At 36.9% G+C, this 22,026-nt stretch overlaps 1 protein-coding gene across 3 annotated transcripts in view; it reads left to right on the forward strand.

Annotated features, from left to right (window-relative positions):
* Positions 1-22,026, forward strand: part of pvrl2l (PVR cell adhesion molecule related 2 like) — a 235,736-nt gene that overhangs the window by 88,732 nt on the left and 124,978 nt on the right. For all 3 annotated transcript variants that reach the window (XM_079830090.1, XM_079830088.1, XM_079830089.1), the window contains exons 2-5: positions 11,867-11,976; positions 14,310-14,553; positions 17,400-17,693; positions 18,702-18,819. In XM_079830090.1, the coding sequence (XP_079686216.1) occupies positions 11,867-11,976; positions 14,310-14,553; positions 17,400-17,693; positions 18,702-18,819 (766 nt within the window). The remainder of the gene's footprint in view (positions 1-11,866; positions 11,977-14,309; positions 14,554-17,399; positions 17,694-18,701; positions 18,820-22,026) is intronic.

Consider the following 22,026-nt stretch of genomic DNA (forward strand, 5'->3'; position numbering starts at 1 on the left):
GTGTCGCACTCTCACTGTGCTAATTATTTTCCAGTCGCTCTCCGTGGTCCAACGCCTCCGTTAGCGTCTTTGAGGCTTTCGCACATACACGCGTGGAACGGGCTCGAGGGCTAACGAGTTCTAGAAATACTTCAGTTCACGGTTGACCTTGGGGAAGCCGCTCGACCCTCAGAAGTCGCCTGTCTCGCACGCATGGTAGAGGAGTTGAGGCTGGCTGAGAGGAATGCAGATAAAGCTGTTGATCATGTGAAGATATTTCATTACACAGCAGACTGAAGAGTCAATCACTGAATGCTATTTATTGTTTAGATGTCTAGTACATTCAGTGGTTTTGACATCAACAAAAGATAAAGAGAGCTTTCTGGCCTACAGGTTCTAAGCCTGTTTATTGCATTGTCCTAACTACGATTAGGCCTATATAGTTTTTGCAATTTGTTATTTGCATAAACCTTTTTGTGTTGACCCCCAACATCAGCACCCCCTGCCCCACACACACACACACACACACACACTATCTTTGAGTGGACTCTCCATAGACGTAATGGATTTTATACTGTACAAACTGTATATTCTCTCCCCTTACACTAAGCCTACCCCTAAACCGAGACTCGAGACATTCTGCGTTTTTACATTGTCAAAAAAACGTATTCTGTATGATTTATAAGCTTGACCTCAATTTAGGTCGCCACGGTGACACGAGTCCCCATGAGTCTGTGTGCATTCAGATTGAAGTCCCCCACTGGGGTCCCCACACACACTTACATTTTACATACAATATACATTTTAGTTTTTTAATTGATATGTTTATTGATATGAAAGTTACAAAACATGTTCATATAAATAATTATATGAATATATTATTAATAATGAATATTATGTTATCTAACAAATAACAGCTGTTTATTTTGTTCTTCTAACTATGCATGATTATATATTTTTAGCAATTTGTTATTTGCATAACATTTTTGTGTTGTGACGCGCGCGCGCGCGCGCGCACACACACACACACACACACACACACACACACACACACACACACACACACACACACACACACACACACACACACACACACACACACACACACACACACACACACACACACACACACACACACACACACACACACACACACACACACGTATATATATATACCGATCAGGCATAACATTATGACAGGCGAAGTGAATAACACTGATTATCTCTTCATCACGGCACCTGTTAGTGGGTGGGATATATTAGGCAGAGTGAGAAAGGTGTCAGAATACACAGTGCGTCGCAGTTTGTTGTGTATGGGGCTGCATAGCCGGAGACCAGTCAGGGTGCCCATGCTGACCCCTGTCCAACGCCGAAGATGCCAACAGTGGGCACGTGAGCATCAGAACTGGACCACGGAGCAATGGAAGAAGGTGGCCTGGTCTGATGAAACACGTTTTCACGTGGATGGCCGGGTGCATGTGCATCCAGGATGCACTATGGGAAGAAGGCAAGCCGGCGGAGGCAGTGTGATGCTTTGGGCAATGCTCTGCTGGGAAACCTTGGGTCCTGCCATACATGTGGATGTTACTTTGACACGTACCACCTACCTAAGCATTGTTGCAGACCATGTACACCCTTTCATGGAAACAGTATTCCCTGATGGCTGTGGCAGGATAATGTGCCTGCCACAAAGCAAAAATGGTTCAGGAATGGTTTGAGGAGTGTTGACTTGGCCTCCAAATTCCCCAGATCTCAATCCATTTAAGCATCTGTGGGATGTGCTGAACAAACAAGTCCGATCCATGGAGGCCCCACCTCGCAACTTACAGGACTAAAGGATCTGCTGCTAACATCTTGGTGCCAGACACCAACACAATATTAGGTCATAAAGTTATGCCTGATCAGTATATATTATATACAGTGAGGAAAATAAGTATTTGAACACCCTGCTATTTTGCAAGTTCTCCCACTTAGAAATCATGGAGGAGTCTGAAATTGTCATCGTAGGTGCATGTCCACTGTGAGAGACATAATCTAAAACAAAAAATCCAGAAATCACAATGTATGATTTTTTTAACTATTTATTTGTATGATACAGCTGCAAATAAGTATTTGAACACCTGTCTATCAGCTAGAATTCTGATCCTTAAAGACCTGTAAGTCTGCCTTTAAAATGTCCACCTCCACTCCATTTATTATCCTAAATTAGATGCACCTGTTTGAGGTCGTTAGCTGCATAAAGACACCTGTCCACCCCATACAATCAGTAAGAATCCAACTACTAACATGGCCAAGACCAAAGAGCTGTCCAAAGACACTAGGGACAAAATTGTAAAAATATACATATATGCGCAAACACATTTTTACATTTGAATATTGTTATTTAACTAATAACCTCTCAAAGGTTTTTATTAAGTATGTGCAGTAAGCATATGTGGTTAGCTAAATGTCTTCCCCATAAATGTGGTTAGTTCGTGTGGTCGTTCTTTAGTAAAGCTTCTGACATCACATGACTCGTTTAGAGAGAGAAGGACATCTGGGAGAGGAAAATTTGAGGGTAGATAAAAATGTTGATAATGAAAGAATTATTTGAAAACAAGGCAAACAGACAAAGTTTTTTAATGTATCAGTTAAATTATTTCTGTCAATGAAAAACATTTTTGAAGGAAATGTTGATCTTTGCTCAAAATATGAAGTGAAATACGGCATACTGAAAAGGACAATCCAATTAACATGTTTAGTTGGCTCAAACCTCCATTAAATGTGTGCAGTGTTTACAATACTTGACTTGGTAACACTTTAGAATAATGGTCATTAGTTAACATTAGTTAATTTATTAACTAACATGAACTAACCATGAGCAGTTCATTTGTATTTGTTAATCTTTCTTAATGTTAGTTAATAAAAATACAGCTGTTCATGGTTTATTCATGTTAGTTCACAGTGCATTAACTAATGTTAACAAGATTTGAATAATGTATTAGTAAATGTTGAAATTAAAATGTACAAAGATAAATAAATGCTTTATAAGTGCAGTTCATTATTAGCTCATGTTAACTAATGACCATTATTCTTAAGTGTTACCCGTGACTTGCTTCTGGGGAACACACAAGGTGAGATTTTGAAGACTGTACTGGTCACTCCAGCAAAAACTCTTAAACTTCAATAAGAATGCAAAAGCATTGTGTATATACTTTCTATTTGCCAGTACTACTCATACACTATCCACTTTATTTTTAATGTAAGAGAGTGGGCGTCAGCAGCATTTTTTACATGAATGTTCTAGGCTTCCGGAGTTAGCTGCTTCCATTTATTTTAGCTGTACAAAATTGTCCGTTATGCTATTTAATGTTGGTATTTGGCAAACTGGTAGTCGTTTTCATATTTTACATTTTTATATGAATCATAAACATGCTGGTTTATAGTGTATGTAGCTTTTACAATTTAGTTGTTTACCTGAACCAGAAATCTTGCACATTCACAGGAAATTGCTTACTTGATGAAGAATTAGGTTGATGTTCACAATTCATGCGATAACTTTGTGAAAGGGACGGATATTAGAAATGTATTTCATTAGTCACTGACAATCTCCCCTGTGGTGAGCCTTTAAACTCTGTGACTGGATTGAATCAGTGCACTTGAAGTGGATTAGTCTGATTCATGAATGAATTATTCACAGCGATTTTCTGAACTGAATCAATCGATTCGTTGAAAAGATCAGAGTTAAAAACAGGGCTGGGGCAACACCCTGACTCTCCTGCCCCCTCAGTCAGATGAAAATGAATTTTAATGATGAAATCGAATAGGCTGTTTAAAACCACAGTTGCCAAGTGCATAGGCATTTTATACATTTTAGTTAAAGGGATAGTTAACCCAAAAATTATAATTCTGTCATCATTTACTCCTCATGTCGTTCCAAACCTGTAAGAGTTTCTTTCTTCTTCTGAACACAAAATGAAGAATATGTGTAACCAAACAGTTGATAGGCCCCCTTTGACCATTGAAAAAAAAAAACACTATGGAAGCTGTTTGGTTACCGACATTCTTCTAAATATCTAGAAAGAAAAAGTTTTGGAACGACATGAGGGTGAATAAAGATGAGAATTTTCACTTTCGGGTGAACTATCCCTTTAAGGACAGTCTGTTTAAGTCACATTTTGACTGGCACATTTAACACAAACTTCATGGATATCGATAAGCAGAATTTTCGACATTGTTGGGCTAGGGCTAGACCTTTTTGAGGATATTATTCAATGCTCTGTCATCTGTATTTGCTCAGTAGCTTAGTCTTATAGTTGTAGTAGCGACAGGTTTGTTTACGGCCCGGAAAATACATGAATGGGCCACATGTGCTTTTCTAGCTGGGGATAGTTTGCGTTACGTCAACCCTTTTGTTACTTCAGAAGCCCCTTCTTCAGTGCTTAAGAACTGGTCTAAAGAACGATCGTTACAAACAGTTTATCACTCATTTAAAGCTATTGTATGGCTTCAGAAGACATGTAATATAATTCACAGGTCATATGGACACTTTAATGATTCTTTTTGCTTTTCGAAGTTTAAAAGCTTCAGTCCTCATCGATTACATATCGGTTGCGTTTTTAAAGAGCACCTATTATGGCATTTAAAATGTTCCAAATATTGTTCTAGAAGTCCCCAACAACAGTTTTGCATGCATGCAATGACAAAAAAGACTTTAGTTTTCTTATAATATGCATTTATTTTTACCTGTTTTGACAGCGATTCTCAAATGATTCCTTTAGTGATTCACTTTTCAAAACCCCGCCTTTACGTGACGCTAATCTGCGGTGATTGGTCCGATGACCCAGTCAGTTGTGATTGGTTTAGTCTGTGCGGATATTTTCGGAAACGGAACGCCCATCAAAGTCTTATAGTGACAGTAATTTGTTCATTTGTGTCAGGAGTTATGAACATGAAAACAGCGTCGGTACCGTTTGATTGTAATATGAGCTTCAGCTGCTTTCATTCATAAAAAAACTCCTCTATTCTCCTCACGAAGACTCGCGACAAATCAACATCCCTCAGGGCCTTTAGTTCAAAAGTGTGCAGATGAGGAGACATATTGATAGATTCTCATATGTCTGTGTCAAATTTCTAAAAAGAGGAGTATTTTTTATTCAATACTTCCTCAAAATGCGCAGATGTAGCCTAATCATGAGCGATTGAGTCTCTTATGTGTTGTTTTCAATTCATACTGGCAGCCGGAGGGCGCTCTGTGCACATGTAGTCCATATATGGTACACACAGACGAAGAAGATACCATGTGTCATAATAGAAATCCATAATAAAAGCTTCCTGAGATTGCGAAACATGCAAATAGAGACATTTGAAGACTAATAAACACACAATCGCGACGATGTATGGTTTGTCTTCAAGCCACTTAGTCTTCAAATGCTCATCCTTGGGCAGATGAAAAAAGTTTGCTTTTGAGTCGCACTTCAGAACACAGCGTCTCGTCGCCATGATGTTTTCTAGTTTTCACTGGCGTCTTGGAGCGCAATAAGTGGGCGTATCGTATTCAAATAACTTGACAAGTTGACGTCATCTAGTCAGAGAAAAAGCTTCGGTCTTCTAACGATTCTTAAAAATGACTCAGAGTCGACTCTTACTTTTGAAAGAAAATAACTATATATACAGTGCACTGTCATATTTCAAACTTTGCAGGATGTTTTTGTTCACTTAGATCTATGTTACATACACACTACATGAAAGGTAAATTTCAAAATTCCATGATAGGTGCTCTTTAAGATATACGATTGATCAAATCCTTCACAGAGGAAAGAACGCTGTACCGGATGGCTTGAAGGCGAGTAAATAGTGACAGAAATACATGATTTTAATTACTGGGAGAACTAATCCTTTAAAGCTACACCTAAATATACATCTAGAATTAAACATTTATGCTAGTTAGTGTGCAAATAGGTAACGCCCCAGGGCAGAGTCATCCTTGCGGTGCATATATATGAATATATTAATGACTCTGAGGTGAATATCGCATGTTATTTAACATAAGCACCGATGAGCTTTGCATTGAGTTCATAAAGCAAGCTTATGTGCTCTTGGTAAATTGCTTCTGCCCCTTAAATGTGTTTGTGTTTTATTGAAGAGCCTGTTGCTGGCCTACTCAGGTTCGTTTGTCATCCTTAAGTAAAGCATATCAGCAGTGCGCAGACACCCCGACTGTTTCAGAGGCATTAAAACCAGTGCAAATAGTAGATCAGTACAGGAATATGAACAGAAACACTTGAACACAAAGGATGGGGGGTAAAGCATGCTGGTATGCATGCAAATGAGACAGATATTTGATCTATGGTGGTTCTTTACTTTATTGTTCTCATTTCTTCCCTTCTTTTTGAACCCATGGCGTTCTTTCATTGACCCTATGAGAAAAGAATGACTAAAACATCGTACAACTACATTCCACCCAATGACTCATTTGTTGATGTGTACGGAGGTAAAGAGGGAAATAGAGTTATGAGCCAAAGATAGAAGGAAACAAAAGAGGAGCGGAGCCGAGCGAGAGAGAGAGAGGTAAAGAGAGCGAGGTGAGTGAGTAAATGCTTTGTGTTTCTGTTTCTTATACCACGGAGCTGGTCTGACAGGCCATTGTGTAGCTTCAGGGGGATTTCTGCTACATTGAGTCACACGCAGCTCCTCGTATAATGAAAACACACACTTCCTGACATTAGAGCCCTGGATGTGGACATGCACTGAGCACACTGTGATATGTGCGTGTGTTCGCATACCTCTATCCTTGTATGAGTGGCATGTTAATTGGAACTTAAATGTAAATACCCAGAACAAACGCATTAGTCAAAGATTATTTGTCAAATACAAATAACGCTACAGCAGCAGCAGTACTTGTTTAAAGCGAAATGAGACTGGAAGGTTTAGATGGAATTTAAAGTATATTTAAATAGTAGTACATAAAAAAGCTAAAAGGAAATCGACTTCTGTGACAAAATATTACTTAATATGTCTTATAATATACTAAAATTGCATATAAAACTTAAAAATGTCTGTATATAGAAACTGTCATAAAATTGTGTTAAGCAATCGTACGATAAAATGTAAATACTCTACCAAAACTATTTGGGGTCAGTAAGATTTTTTTAATGAGAGATACATTTATTTGATCAGAAATACAGTAAAAACAGAAATATTGCGAAATATTATTAGAATTTAAAATTTTAAAAGTTTTCTATCTCAATATACACTTAAAAATTAAAGTTCCAAACTTTTTTTTTTTATAATTTTTGGCTCCCCAAAGAAACTTTCCTTCAACGCTCAACAGTTCTTAAAATAATTATTTTAATAATTATAGAACTTTCTGTTGAACGGAAAGGTTCCATGGATGTTAAAGGTTCTTCACATGAACCATACACTGTAAAACATGGTGTGATCAATAAGTTATGACAACATATGTTAAGCATTTAACTATTTTTTTAAGTTATACAAGATTCAACTAATTTAAAGCTGCTGTCTGTAACTTTTTTTGTGTTCAAGATTTACAAAAATGATATAATGAGAATGTACAACATGAATCCATTTTCCAAACCGTGTTTTTGTCTTACCCTGAATCATTATGGTACATTTATAATAAGTGTTTATATTGGGACTATTTCAGACCGGTCTGGTAGGAACCGCTGCGGAGGAGCAAAGTCCCTGCGTGACTCGCCATAGACATAAACAAAGAGAAGTAGCTCCGGCTGCAATGTTCTTCCGCAAGACACATGCAGTTCTGCAAACAGTTACGGACTGCAGCTTTAAGTCAGTTCAATGTAATTTAAGGGCAGCAACTGTAGATTTATTCCTGTGATGCAAAGCTTAATTTTCAGCATCATTACTCCAGTCTTCAGTGTCACATGATCCTTCAGAAATCATTCTAATATGCTGATTTGCTGATCAGGAAACATTTCTTATTATTATCAGTTTTTCTTTGAGTTCTTTTAAGTTAGCATTTATTTGAAAAATACATGTTAAGCAATATAAATGTGCAATGCGTTGTCATTGGATGCACCGTGTTCTAAAACATACTCTACACAAGTATATGAGCGCAACTTTTAGTCGTGCAAGCCAAGTCTGCAAATGTGGCACTACATTGCGTTCTCAGCCTTGCCACAAGGGGTGTGACATAGTGGACATGGCATAAACATTACTTTATGGCTGTTTTTCTGCATGGTTGTCTTTGTGTTATGTTTGTATCTGGTTTAATATGCATTCTCAAATTATTGTGAAAGATATAAACATCTTTGGAATGCTTAATGGGTGTATATGGAGTTGCCTTCAAGTGTCTGTTCCATTAAACCACATATATGTGATGCTATTCAGGTAAATCGGCTAGATAAACATGTCAATGTAACTAACTTAAAGCTGTTCAGCAAGATTTTCTTCAAACAGTTGCACTGTCATGGCAGTATTTGACTTGGCAATATAAATTGTGTTGTGACACAATCATGCATGAAATCAAGCTTAAGTCATTGAGCCTAAGGGTTTTTAATACAGACATATTACATTACAGTACAAGTATTTGGCATCTTCCGTTAGTGTGTCGTATACCTTTCAGTCAGTGTTGGGTAACAGATCTGATTTATAGGAGGTTTGCGAACTTGAGGTCAAATCGATTTAATGCCTTTGTGGAACATAAACCGAGTTGGATCTTTTCAATGTGGTGAAGGGGTGTAGGATGAGAGGAGAATGCTTTTGCATTTGAAAGTCTGCGTTTCTATAACCGAATCAAGCTCTGTTTATGAATCATCGGTGGCCACAACCCTGTATCTGATAGATTTCATCCTTTCTGTGGTTCATGGAATTTGAGGTCTGTCTTTAGAGTTTGAGTGCGCTGATGTTTCTGTAGGTTGTCAAATGCAGCTGCTTTGTGAGTGCGTGTGTGTGTTTGTGAGCACTGAGGCATTCCTGATTCCATCAGTATATATGGAGCAGCTCTCATGCTGTTCTCTGGCCTTTGACTCCTAGAGCTCTGAGCTGGAGGTCTCTCGCTTCTGTCTCCACAGGAGCTCGCTGGAGTCCGCGGACTACCCGAGTCAAAACACGGGTTGTTTATTTTAACCTGCCTTTGTATACGGCGGGGTGAGAAAATGTGAAAGCAAAGAGAAAGCAAGCGAGTTTTGAAAAACTTGAACTTTTCAATCTTCCATAAGTGAATGCTGTGCCGACACAAAAATCACCGTCTGGGATCATGGCCACTGGGTCAAAATGTTCAAAAGCAGAAGGAAAGTGCTTTGAAAGTGCTATGATTGTCACTGCAATGCAGAATCAGTTTACCATCCGTTTGAGGCAGACTGCAGAACATCTGATATCGGGTTATAGAATCGCAGGTTTGTTTTTGTAGCACTAATAAATGTGCAGTAATTATCTTTTATAGGCTTTAACCTCCTATTATAAAGTTGATCACTTGACTGTTAAGGACAAAATAGTTTTAAAAGCATCATAAACGTTATTTTAATGATGATTTTTAATTGTTTACGGACTTAATTACTTACAAGTCAACTGTGTAATGTCATTTTTCCGTTTGCAGAATCCATCTGTTATTTGCTGAGAGATGTGTTAGTCTGTGATGCTGAGAAAGTTAAGACTAATTATATTGCGCACAAGCAAAAAACAATAAAAATTCTGTTCTTATTAATATGAGGCCTTTGAACGTATAATTAAGATCTAAATAGTTTTCTCCCCCCAAAAATGGGAAAGATTGCTATTGGTGTATGTATAAAGTAAAAACTTTAAAGCTAACCTGGATCAAACAACCTTTACTTTATTAACTCTTTCCCTACCATTGACAGAATTTTCTGTCATTTATGACCTTGCCGCCATTCATGAAATTTTACGTAATTTGTGACAAAGCTTTTCCGCCATTGACGGAATTTAACGTCATTTATGACACCGCTTTTCCGGCATTGACGGAATTTTACGTCATTTATGACAGCTTTTCCACCGTTGACGTAATATAACGTTTTTTTCTGACAAAGATTTTACGCCATTTACGGAATTTTACGTCATTTATGACACAATGCTTTTACGCCATTGACGGAATTTTACCACATTTCTGACAAAGCTTTTCCACCGTTGACGTAATATAACGTAATTTCGGACACAAAGCTTTTACGGCATTGACAGAATTTTACGTAATTTATGACACACCGCTTTTCCAGCATTGACGGAATTTTACGTAATTTATGACAAAGCTTTTCCACCGTTGACGGAATTTTCTGTCATTTATGACACAAAGCTTTTCCGCCATTGACGGAATTTTACGTAATTTATGACATAAAGCTTTTCCTGCCATTGACAGAATTTTACGTAATTTATGACATAAAGCTTTTCCTGCCATTGACAGAATTTTACGTAATTTATGACAAAGCTTTTCCTGCCATTGACGGAATTTTACATAATTTATGACATAGGCTAGCTTTTCCTGCCATTGACGGAATTTTACATCATTTATGACAGCGCTTTTCCGCCATTGACAGACTTTTCTGTCATTTTATAACACACCGCTTCTCCGCTATTGACAGAATTTTCTGTTACACTACACTTTCCCCGCCATTGATAGAATTTTCCGGCAATCTATGTTTTCACTGTTATACGGTAGGGGGCGCTATTATGCATCTTCTGAAAGAGTACAAAATCTCCAGATCAAAACACAGGTGAAGAAGCAGCAGAAACAAGTGTGAACAACCACGTAAGAACAACCATGTAAGCGTATGCAATCATCAAACATTAAACAGCATATAAATCAAAACTTCTTAAAGTTACCGAAGGAAATGTCGACCCAGGAAGAGGTATGACTGTGAAGCTTTGGGGGTGTTGAAGGACTTCTTCTTCATCTATGTTTTGATACTCATTCTAAATACGATCCAGGTGTAGTCTTTGACAAAAATGTGATTTTTCTTTGCCTTTTGTTCAAAACAAAGAACCTAGACCATAGAGCACCTTGGCTTTACACTTTTCCCTAGAATGCATTCTATTGGACTTTTTTTGTTCAAAATGTAGCTTTTTTATTTTTTTAAGTGGAGACTCTGTTCTTTCTTTTGATATACTGCATGTTCTGGCTGATAACTTTTCTTTTTTTTTTAAATGCTGGCGGTGAAAGATGAATATACTCTTAAAAATAAAGGTCAATGGTTCCATGAACTTTTAGCATCCATGGAATATTTCCATTGCACAAAAGATTCTTTATTGTGGATAAAAGTTCTTCAGATTATTAAAATAACCTTTTCTTTTTCTTAGTGTGAAGAACATTTTAAGATCTGTTCACTTGCAGGTCCTTTGCGGAACCAAAAATGCATCTTCTTTGTCATTACTGCAAAGATCTCCTTTTGAAACCTTTCTTTTAAGAGTGTACATGTTCCTGGTGTTATTATGATCAATTAATTAGTGCACATTATTCAAAAAAAAAAATCCAATCAGTTATTGATGGATAAAATCAAGCGCAAACCCACTTTGCTGCATTATGGAAGTAAAACGCTCTAAACGTTTCAAATTGACTTTAATAATTTTTCTCATCCAGATGCATTTGTTCAACCGAGCTCTGATCCATATCCGTGATCGTGTAGATTGATGCTGCAATGATGAGATAGCTCAAGTTTTTTTCTTTTTCTTTAATTATGGGCAATCAAAGCAGGATAGGTCTCATGCTGAGACAGTCTGCACATTCAGTCGATGGATATGAAGCCACTGAGCTCTAATCAGTCTGAGACTGCACTTTTTCCCATAGGAAGCTCAGGCCCAGGATTATAACCGTCACTTTGGTGTGTTTCATATTAGCCTGATGTCTGGGTTTCATTTTCGAAATTGAATGTAGGCTACGATACTGGAACGTTCTAATGTTTCGCTCTTTCCTCTTTTGCAGCGGTCTGGAGTCAACGCGTTCGAGTGGAATATGAGGTCACTTCATATCCAAATGGGTCTGTCAATCTGCGCTGTGAGTTCACCAACAGCGGAAGCACCAAACTCACACAGGTAAGACAGGATTAGTTTGATTAGTTCCAAGTCAAAAAATAAGGTATTTGATGCCCTCGCCATATATACAGGGGGAATTCAGGTAAATTGGGATACTTTTTGCCATTGAGATGACTGGGAATGTATTTTTTCTTCCAAATGATCCTATTTTACACAAATACACACACATACTATGCTGGGGTTTCCATGTTTTATGGGGACTTTCCATAGATCTATAGATATAATGATTTTTATGCTGTCTATTCTATCCCCTAACCCTAAACACAACCCTTACTGAAAACTTTCTGCATTTTTACATTTTCAAAAAACATTATTCTGTATGGATTATATGCTGTTTTCATCATGGGGATCAAAAACGTCCTCACAAGGACAAAATGTTTCTGGTATTAATATACTTGAGACATTTGATCCTCGCAGCGTAGGGAATACTGTGAACACACACACACACACACACACACACACACACACACACACACACACACACACACACACACACACACACACACACACACACAAATACACACCCTCATACACAGTATGATTTTCTTTAATACAATTTATTTGTGCATTAAATTGATTAGAAGTGACAATAAAGATTCTATTTCAAATAAAAGCTGTTCTTTCCAACTTTCATTCATCAAAGAATCCTGAGAAATGTATCAAAGTTTCCACAAAAATATGAAGCAGCACAACTGTTTTCAACACTGATAATAATAAGGAATGTTCCTTGAGCAACAAATCATCATATTAGAATGATTTCTGAAGGATCATGTGACACCGAAGACTGGAGTAATGATGCTGAAAAATTCAGCTTTACATCAGAAATCAATCAAATTTTAAAATATATTTAAATAGAAAACAGTTGTTTTAAATCATTAACATTATAGTTTAGCTGTATTTTTTTAATCAAATAAAGGCAGACAAGATTAGTTAGATTAGTTCCAAGGGTCAAGAATTAGGAATTTGATGCCCTCGCCATACAGTAAATTTGGGTAAATTGGGATACTTTTTTCCAATGAAATAACTGGGATTTTTTTTTTTTTTTATCATTATCATCTTTTACACAAATACACACACACACACACACACACACACACACACACACACACACACACTCATTGATGCACGTGGGGAGCGAAGGCTGGCCCGTGTGGTCCGATCAAACAGACAAGCTACTGTAGCTCAAATAGCTCAAGAAGTTAATGCTGGTTCTGATAGAAAGGTGTCAGAATACACAGCATCGCAGTTTGTTGCGTATGGAGCTGCATAGTCAGGGTGCCCATGCCTGACCCCTGTCCACCGCTGAAAGTGCCAACAGTGAGCATGTGAGCATCAGAACTGGACCACGGAGCAATGGAAGAAGGTGGCCTGGTCTGATGAATAACGCTTTCTTTTACATCACGTGGATGGGCAGGTGCGTGTGCGTCGCTTACCTGGGGAACACATGGCACCGGGATGCATTATGGGAAGAAGGCAAGCCGGCGGAGGCAGTGTGATGCTTTGGGAAATGTTCTGCTGGGAAACCTTGGGTCCTGCCATCCACGTACAACCTACCTAAGCATTGTTGCAGACCATGCACACCCTTTCATGGAAACAGTATTCCCCGCTGGCTGTGGCCTCTTTCAGCAGGATAATGTGCCTGCCACAAAGCAAAAATCTGGAGAATTCAGGAATGGTTTGAGGAGCACAACGAGTTAGAGGTGTTGACTTGGCCTCCAAATTCCCCAGATCTCAATCCAATCGAGCATCTGTGGGATGTGCTGAACAAACCATGGAGGCCCCACCTTGCAACTTACAGGACTTCTTAAAGGATCTGCTGTTAACATTTTTTGTGCCAGATTCCACAGCACACCTTCAGGGGTCTAGTGGAGTCCATGCCTTGACGGGTCAGGGCTGTTTTGGCAGTAAAAGTGGGACCAACGCAATATTAGGTCATAATGTTATGCCTGACTGGTATATATATTAAAAAAATTATAACCTTGAAAGCATCAGTTTAGAACGATGCTATCAGAAGCCCTTATCACAGTTTCGATAAAATCTATGTCTGTCTGCTTGATAATGATACCTTGGTGCATATTTCAATGCATAATTCACAACAACGTTATTTGGTGCATACATGAATATTAATGATTGGCAATCCATAAAACACCTGTACGTGTTATACAAATGTAAGATATAGTGATAGTCTAGCTCAGGCCCAGTAATTGTCCACTGTTATCGCCATCCATATGGTTAAGTCCTGAGTTTAAACAGCAAGCAGATGGCTGGCAGCATGCTGTATGTTAAAGCAATGCCGGGCAAGGATTAATTCCCTATTTCTTTCTGGTTCGTAGGTTTCTTGGATGTTTGAGCGTGTCGAAGGTGACAGGCACAACATTGCTGTATTCCACCCCACATATGGAGCCAGTTTCCCTAATAAAGACTTTGAAAACCGAGTTCAGTTCACACAGGGCTCCCTGGAGAACCCATCCATTAAGATCGACAAACTGAGGATGGCGGATGCTGGCAGGTACATCTGCGAGTACGCAACTTACCCCAGTGGAAACGAGCAGGGAACGACCACTCTTATCATGCTGGGTAAGTAACTCACATGGGTTTATTTATAGACCTGCTTCAGTGCTTCCTGCAAACAAGACAGACTCAAGTAAACAATTTAACTATTCTTTTTTAATGAAATTCCATGCCAAGTGATGATGCAAACATATAATTGAATTAGTGCTTTCAACCAATTATTTGATATGGTTCAAAATAACTGATTCATGAAAACCAATCAAACTTTCCCATTGCTATTTTTGGCCTTTTGGATAAAATCAGATATGCTTTTAAAACGGCTCTCCTCTCATACTCTCAAGTCTTGACATGAGCAGGGAGCGTGAAATTAGCCTGCTGGGACAGTCTTTAGGGGATTTAATGGGCAAATAATTAGCGCATTAAAATAAAAGCAATATTTACAATGTTTTCTAATTTTATATTGCATTTTACATTAAATATCCGCCTAAGCAACATACCTCAAGGTTGATGCCCCGACTGCAGAAACTACTCTGGGCATAGTTAGGAAAGCACAGACACAGAGTCATTCTAAACTACATTAACTTTACTCACAGTAGCATTTCTGCTGTCTGCTTTAACACTAATGTCACCCATTAGCCTGATTCATCATTTGAATGACTAAGCTAATGCTATCATCAGAGACCGAGTGAGGCTATGAATCAGTGCTTCCCGTTTATCCATGTTGGATGTGTTCAAGCGTCTCGCTCTGTTTGTCTTTCACTGTTTACCCCTGGGTAAAGCAAGTAGAACATTTAACTCAGCAGTCGTTTTGTATTGTTGTTAACCATTTGCTTTTAAATGTGTTTGGCTAATTTGAAAAAAAAAAATCATCTTTGCACATTAACACATCCTTACTAAATAGATGTATTGATTTCTTTCAACAACAACAAAAAACTGTACTGTAGTGTATATTATTACAAAATATATATTTATTTTTTAAATAAATGCTGTTCTTTTTAAAATGTTCTATTCATCAAAGAATCCTGAAAAAAGTATCACAGGTTATACAAAATTAATAAGAAGCACAACTGTTTCTATGGCTGCCGTCACATCATCCAGGTGGATGCTGCACATTGGTGGTGGTTTAGGAGATTCCCCCCTTCTATACGCTTTGAGTGCCTAGAAAAGCGCTATATAAATGTAATGAATTATTATTATTATTATTATAACATGGATAATAAATCAGCATATTAGAATGATTTCTGAAGGAATGATTTCAGTGACAATTCCACTTTGATCACAGAAATAAATTTGATTTTAATATATATATATATATATATATATATATATATATATATATATATATATATATATATATATATATATATATATATATATATATATATATATATATATATATATATATATATATATATATATATATATTAGTGCTGTCAAATCAATTTAATCGTGATTAATTGCATCCAAAATATAAGTTTGTGTTTGCATATAATAATAATATATTTCTTAAATATATATATATATATATATATATATATATATATATACATATATAAATATATATTATAAAATATTTATATTTTATAAATATATAAAATATTTATATTTTATAATATTTATATATATATATATATATATATATATATATATATATATATATATATATATATATATATATATATATATATATATATATATATATATATATTATAAAATATTTATATTATTTATATATATATATATATATATATATATATATATATATATATATATATATATAATATAAATATTTTATACATAAATATAACACATTTTTCTTAAATATATACATGCATGTTTGTGCATGTATTTATATATACATAATAATTATACTCAGCACACACAGATATATTACATAAACACAAACGTTAATTTTGGATGCGATTAATCGCGATTAAATGCGATTAATCTATATGACAGCACAAAATATTGTATATATAGTCTTATATGCCTCAATAAAAAATAATAAAGATCAGTATTTTAAAATTATTTTATTTAATTTCAGCATTTTGTGTCCCAATTGCTTTCATTAAATTTATATTAATTATAGTGAATTAAGACAAAATTGTGTAAAAGGTTTTGCAGTGTTGCACTATCGCATTAAATACTTTAATTAAATATTAGATCATCTCAAAACGGTCTTGTTGCTAATATTATATACATGCGTTACAATTTATAATAAAAAACAATAATTGCACGCATGTACTTTTTAATTAAAACATTTTAAAAACATGCAAAATGCCACATAGTGATTTATTTAATTTCACCAACTAAAAGTATTTTTTTGGGGGGATTTCATTAAGTGTCTCCTTTGCTTTCATTAAATGAAACAGTTTTTCTCTTGGCTGCCACCATTTATCTTTAATGTTTGAGCTCATCCTTTGCCATCAGGTACACTGATGTCAGTATCAAGCACTGAAAAACCCCTATCAGACATTATTACACCGTTCTCTGATATGCATGATTCCACTCAGTTCTGTGATTCAAATATTTTGTATAATGACCTCTATAATTGACCGTCCTAGATTGTCCCAGGCATCCAGTTTCCTACATAACTGTGCTAGTTTCATGTCTCTTGTATCATTCTGTGCTCTGTTTCTTCTCATGTAATCAATATTTCATTTTTTTTGTATTTGGTGAGTAGCTGTGTAATAAGTGGCCCTGTTTGAAACCCTGTCGGCATTTATTTTTTCGGAAATGACCAGCTTGACTGTACGTTATCCCATTAATACGAGTCAATGACATGTCTGAGTGCTGTGTTGCTTTGCTGCATGTTTTTTTTAGTTCAAGTGCCACTTGATTAATAAAAAAGGCTATTGAAAACCAAAGTCATGTTGTAACCTCTTTTAAATCTTTTTTTTTCTCTCCATCAGCTAAACCCAAAAACTCTGCTACCGCCATCCCAGTGCGAGCCAGCTCTTCTGAGGTCGTCGTGGCACGTTGTGAGGCAGCCCAAGGAAAACCAGAGGCAACAATCTCCTGGATTGCAACTGCTTCTGGCCGCTATAACCACACTTCAGTGCCCGAGATGGACGGCACAGTGACCGTGAAGAGCGAGTATCGGATCGTCCCGACACCTGCTGAAAACGGAAAAGAAATCACCTGCTTGGTCAGTCAGAGGACACAGACTGAACCGAAACCCTTCCCCTTGAAGCTGGTGGTGGAGTGTAAGATTCATACACAAACTCACACAGTGAAAGAAGTAGTTCAACCGAAATGAAAAATCTGTCATTTATTTGCTCACTGTATCCATGACTTTCTTTCTTCTGTGGAACACAGAGAATGACTTTATGAAGAATTTCCTGCTCAGTCTTTTCAAATTACATGGAAAATAAATGGGGCTGTCAAGTTAATCTTTTCTAAAAATCTGATCCAGTTTTCATATCAAGGCTTCCTTAACACCATTAGTGCCAGTATTTTATTAGATTATCAATAAACAAAGACTTACATCTTGGTCTGTTCCTCACACAAATCTATTGTATAACTTTAGAAGACTTTCATGAAAGTTACAGTGCTTTTGTGTCATTTTTTTGAAAAAGAGCTTGAAAGCTTTAGTTCCCGTTCATTGTAACTGAAAAGAAAAGCCAACCAGCTGATTATTCAAAACTTCTCTTTTTGTGTTTCACGGAAGAAAGAACATCATGTGGTTTTGGAACGACATGAAAGTTGTTAAACGAGGACAGAATTTCCTTTTCTGGCTGAACTAATCCTTTAAAGAAGTGCGTTCTCAGTGACACACACATGAACTCATAATCCGCCCCGTATCATTCGCTCATAACACCTTTTCTCCCTCTCCCGGCCCCTTTTCATCAGAAAATGCATTTAAGCATCTTCGCCTCTGCCTCACATGTCTTGCCTCAACACATTGTTCACATTTTTTTCATCAAAGCTATTTACAGAGTGTTTGAGGTGTCTGTGTTTGCATAGCTGAGCTGGAATGTTTAAGGATGTCAGAGATTTGCAACTTCACCATTTCTTTTTATAAACGCCCCTGTTGGAACATCCTCACCTCTTGCACTTTCATTCTGCATTTCTCCAGCGTGTCAAAGCCCTTTGAGAGTCTATAGGGCAGTGCCACCTTCAGCAAACCCCTGAACGGCTGATAACCAGCCCTTTGAACTGCTTTTTCAATGCAAGATTTACAGATGAATGTCTCTCTCTCACATTCTTTCTAGACCCACCCACTGTGACAATAGAAGGATATGACAATAACTGGTATATGGGTCGAACTGATGCCGTTTTGATCTGCCAGGCTGACGCCAACCCAGAACCCACTGATGTTACCTGGACAGCGTGAGTTTCTTCATAAAAAGTTCAAAATACTGTCATTTATTTATGCATGTCATTCCAAACCAAACCCATAAAGGGCAACTAATCAATACAATCGATAATATGTTGTAATAATAATTGATAATGAAAATCATCGACAGCGAATTTCTTTATCGATTTGTCGCGTCTGCCCACTGTGCACAGAAAACTTCCGCCAGTCGCGTCAAATTATAGCACTGAATAACGCATTGCTATGTACAAAATCTAAAAATAGTGGAGGAAACAGAGTGAGCTGCTGCTGGAAAGGCACGTGATCCAAGCTGCCTAAAACGTGAGAATTCTTTATTTTAATCTTCAAGCTAATGCATTAGCGCAGTGTTTCCCAACCACACCCCAGTGATGAGAGCAGGGGTGCCGTGTAAAAGTCCTTCAAATATATACTTTTTTCCCCTCAAATTTTTCAAATAATTATCTCTTTGTAAACTTTGTTCAATGCATGCGAGTGCTGCCGTATGTTCGAATATGACCAGTAATTTTCGCCGTCATCACCCGGGTGTAGTGCCAGAAGACGTGAATGAGAAGACTCGCGCGCTGTGAGAAAATTTGTCTCTGTGCACTCATCCGAGAGCGCGCAAATATTGAGTTCTCTTTCAAGTCTTGTTCTTGAACAGACAAACTCACACAAAAAGTATGTCAACATGTCCATCTTGATGAGTATCCTAGCAGACATAGTCTGTATATGCCTTAAGTAAACTTTATACAGTCGAGAAAGACGACGCATATCCATGCTTTAGGTCTTAAAGGGGCAGTAGCCTTTACTACTGTCTGTTTAATGTCAAACAACATAAGACAAGGACTTCACTCACTGCTCTTGATTGAATAGCTTTTGTAAGTTTAATAGGATTAATCTTTAATTTATACACTCAAATATGCAATGCTATTTTACATTCGATCAATTTCTGTATCTGAAAACTAATGTTAGACACACCTGAAAAACCTAAAAAGCATAGTTTATTTTATTAGTATCTTTACTCAATAGTATTTATTTGTGCTGCTGCTTGTATTTAAATTATTTGTTCTTATGAGTTTTTTTATTTTTTATTTGACAATAGTCCCTTTTTTCCCTGAACATAGCAAATACTGAACCGTACCGAAACCGTGAACCTAAAACCGTGATACAAACCGAACCGTGAGCAATCTGTACCGTTACACCCCTAGCGTAACGTATGATAGGGGGTGCCACAAAATGGAGAACATTTTCAAAGGGTGCCATGACCGAAAAAAGGTTGGGAAACACTGCATGAGCGTAACTTTTACATGGCTTGCCAGACGCGTTGACAGATGTGTACATTTTCCTCAGCACAAAACATTCCTTTTATGGTTATATCCTTATCTATAAGTGTTACAAATTCACGTGAGTATTTCCATTTTGCATGTAGGCTTGTCCTGACAGTCTGCATTTAACTTCAGACCATAGATCGTATAAAACAATGGACGTAGTGTCTGTGACGTCACCAGTGTTCATTTTGACAGCAAATTTTGATTTAGTTTTAGTCAGTCTTTTGACTAAAATGCCATATAGCTTTAGTCATATTTTAGTCACCTGAATTGTTTTTAGTTTTAGTCTAGTTTTAGTCGACTAAATATCATACGATTTTAGTTGACTAAATCTACAGTAGTTTAGTTCAATTGTAATACATTAAGCATTTTAGCATTAAATAACTGACTGTCACTTGAACTGACATTTTGACATAATTTTGTTTTTGACATTAAAAATACACGAAAGAGAGCTCAATTCACTTTTTTGTTTGTTTTTTAAAAAACATCTATATCGTTTTTATAACTGTATATTTCTGTTTTAGTTAGTAGGCCATATCAGGTTAAGCTAAAGCTTCAAATAAGTTTGTTTATTTATTTTTTTATTTCAGTTAACATTTATTTAATTTCAAGTAATAAATATGTTTTAATGGTTTTAGTTAACTATTATAACCCTGATACTTTATTGAATATGTGTCAAATCCTGTTCTTAGTCTTTCCTCCTGACTATGAATTAAATGGGAATTAAATTAAATACAGTTTATTGTGTAAGCAAAAGCGAACAATATAATGCGTGACTTTTAATTATAAACAAGCTCGAAATACACATTGACTCTTATTTTGAAATGTCTACGCCTTTACTATAGCAGCTGCAGAATGCTTCAAGTTCAGGAGATGAAATATGCATTGTTACAACCGTCTAAAACATATTACTATATAAACATCGTGAAGTAAACATTGTCATTATTCCTCAGCATTATTTCATAAACAATTGCCTGGCATAAATGTGCGCTATTCATTGATTGTGAGCCGCTCTGGAGCGCTGTATTGGGAATGTGTGAGCCTGTAGAGCGCTGTGTTTTCCAGCTGTTAGATCAGCATGTTAAAATCGAATGTGCGCATCTGTTACACAGGACATCAGTTCTGACTGGATCTCTTCCCTAATCGACCCTCCCTAACATTTTCGTCTCGTTTTTATTTGTTGACGAAAATTACAGTTGATTTTCGTCATAGTTTTTGTCATCCAACACTTTTTTATTTAGTTATCGTCTCGTTTTCGTCAGTGAAAAAAGGTTGTTGACGAAAATTATTCGTCAACAAAATTAACACTGGACGTCACCTGTAGGTTTCTGGAGAGCATTTTTAAAGCCCAAAGTGGCCGGAGCCAGTCAGAGCCATATTGGCAGCGCGTCACCACGCATCACTCCTGGATAACCGAAAATAAGCAAAGAAACGAGACGTGGGTGGAGCTGAGGTGCCTGGTTGCTGAAACCACGCCCGCCTAGCTCGACATGATCAAGTTAGCTCAGGAGCTAATGCTACTGGTAGCATAAAGGGGGCATTGGCATATGCTACTGGTAGCATTGCTAGTCGGGGGCATTGGTGGTTGGGATAGAAGATATTGGCGGTTGATATTTGATATAAATTAAATAAATTAATAAATAAAATTATATTAGAATTTCACTCACTGGAAAAAATGGAGCCCAGACTTCTTAGACGGTCTGTTAGTACAATTAACCGCACAACAAGCCATATTATTTGATAATTGTATGAAATGCTCCCAAAAAAAGCACAAATACGGCAGAGATGCCAAGTTCAGCGGCTGGAATTAGCTGAGGTGACGTGAAGGCTAACAGACTGCAGATGTGACAGCAGCAATCCACCTGTCACTCAAGTGACCACGCCCTTAATTAT

This window comes from Gobio gobio (assembly GCF_949357685.1).
Source record: "Gobio gobio genome assembly, chromosome: 11".
Lineage (NCBI taxonomy): Eukaryota > Metazoa > Chordata > Actinopteri > Cypriniformes > Gobionidae > Gobio > Gobio gobio.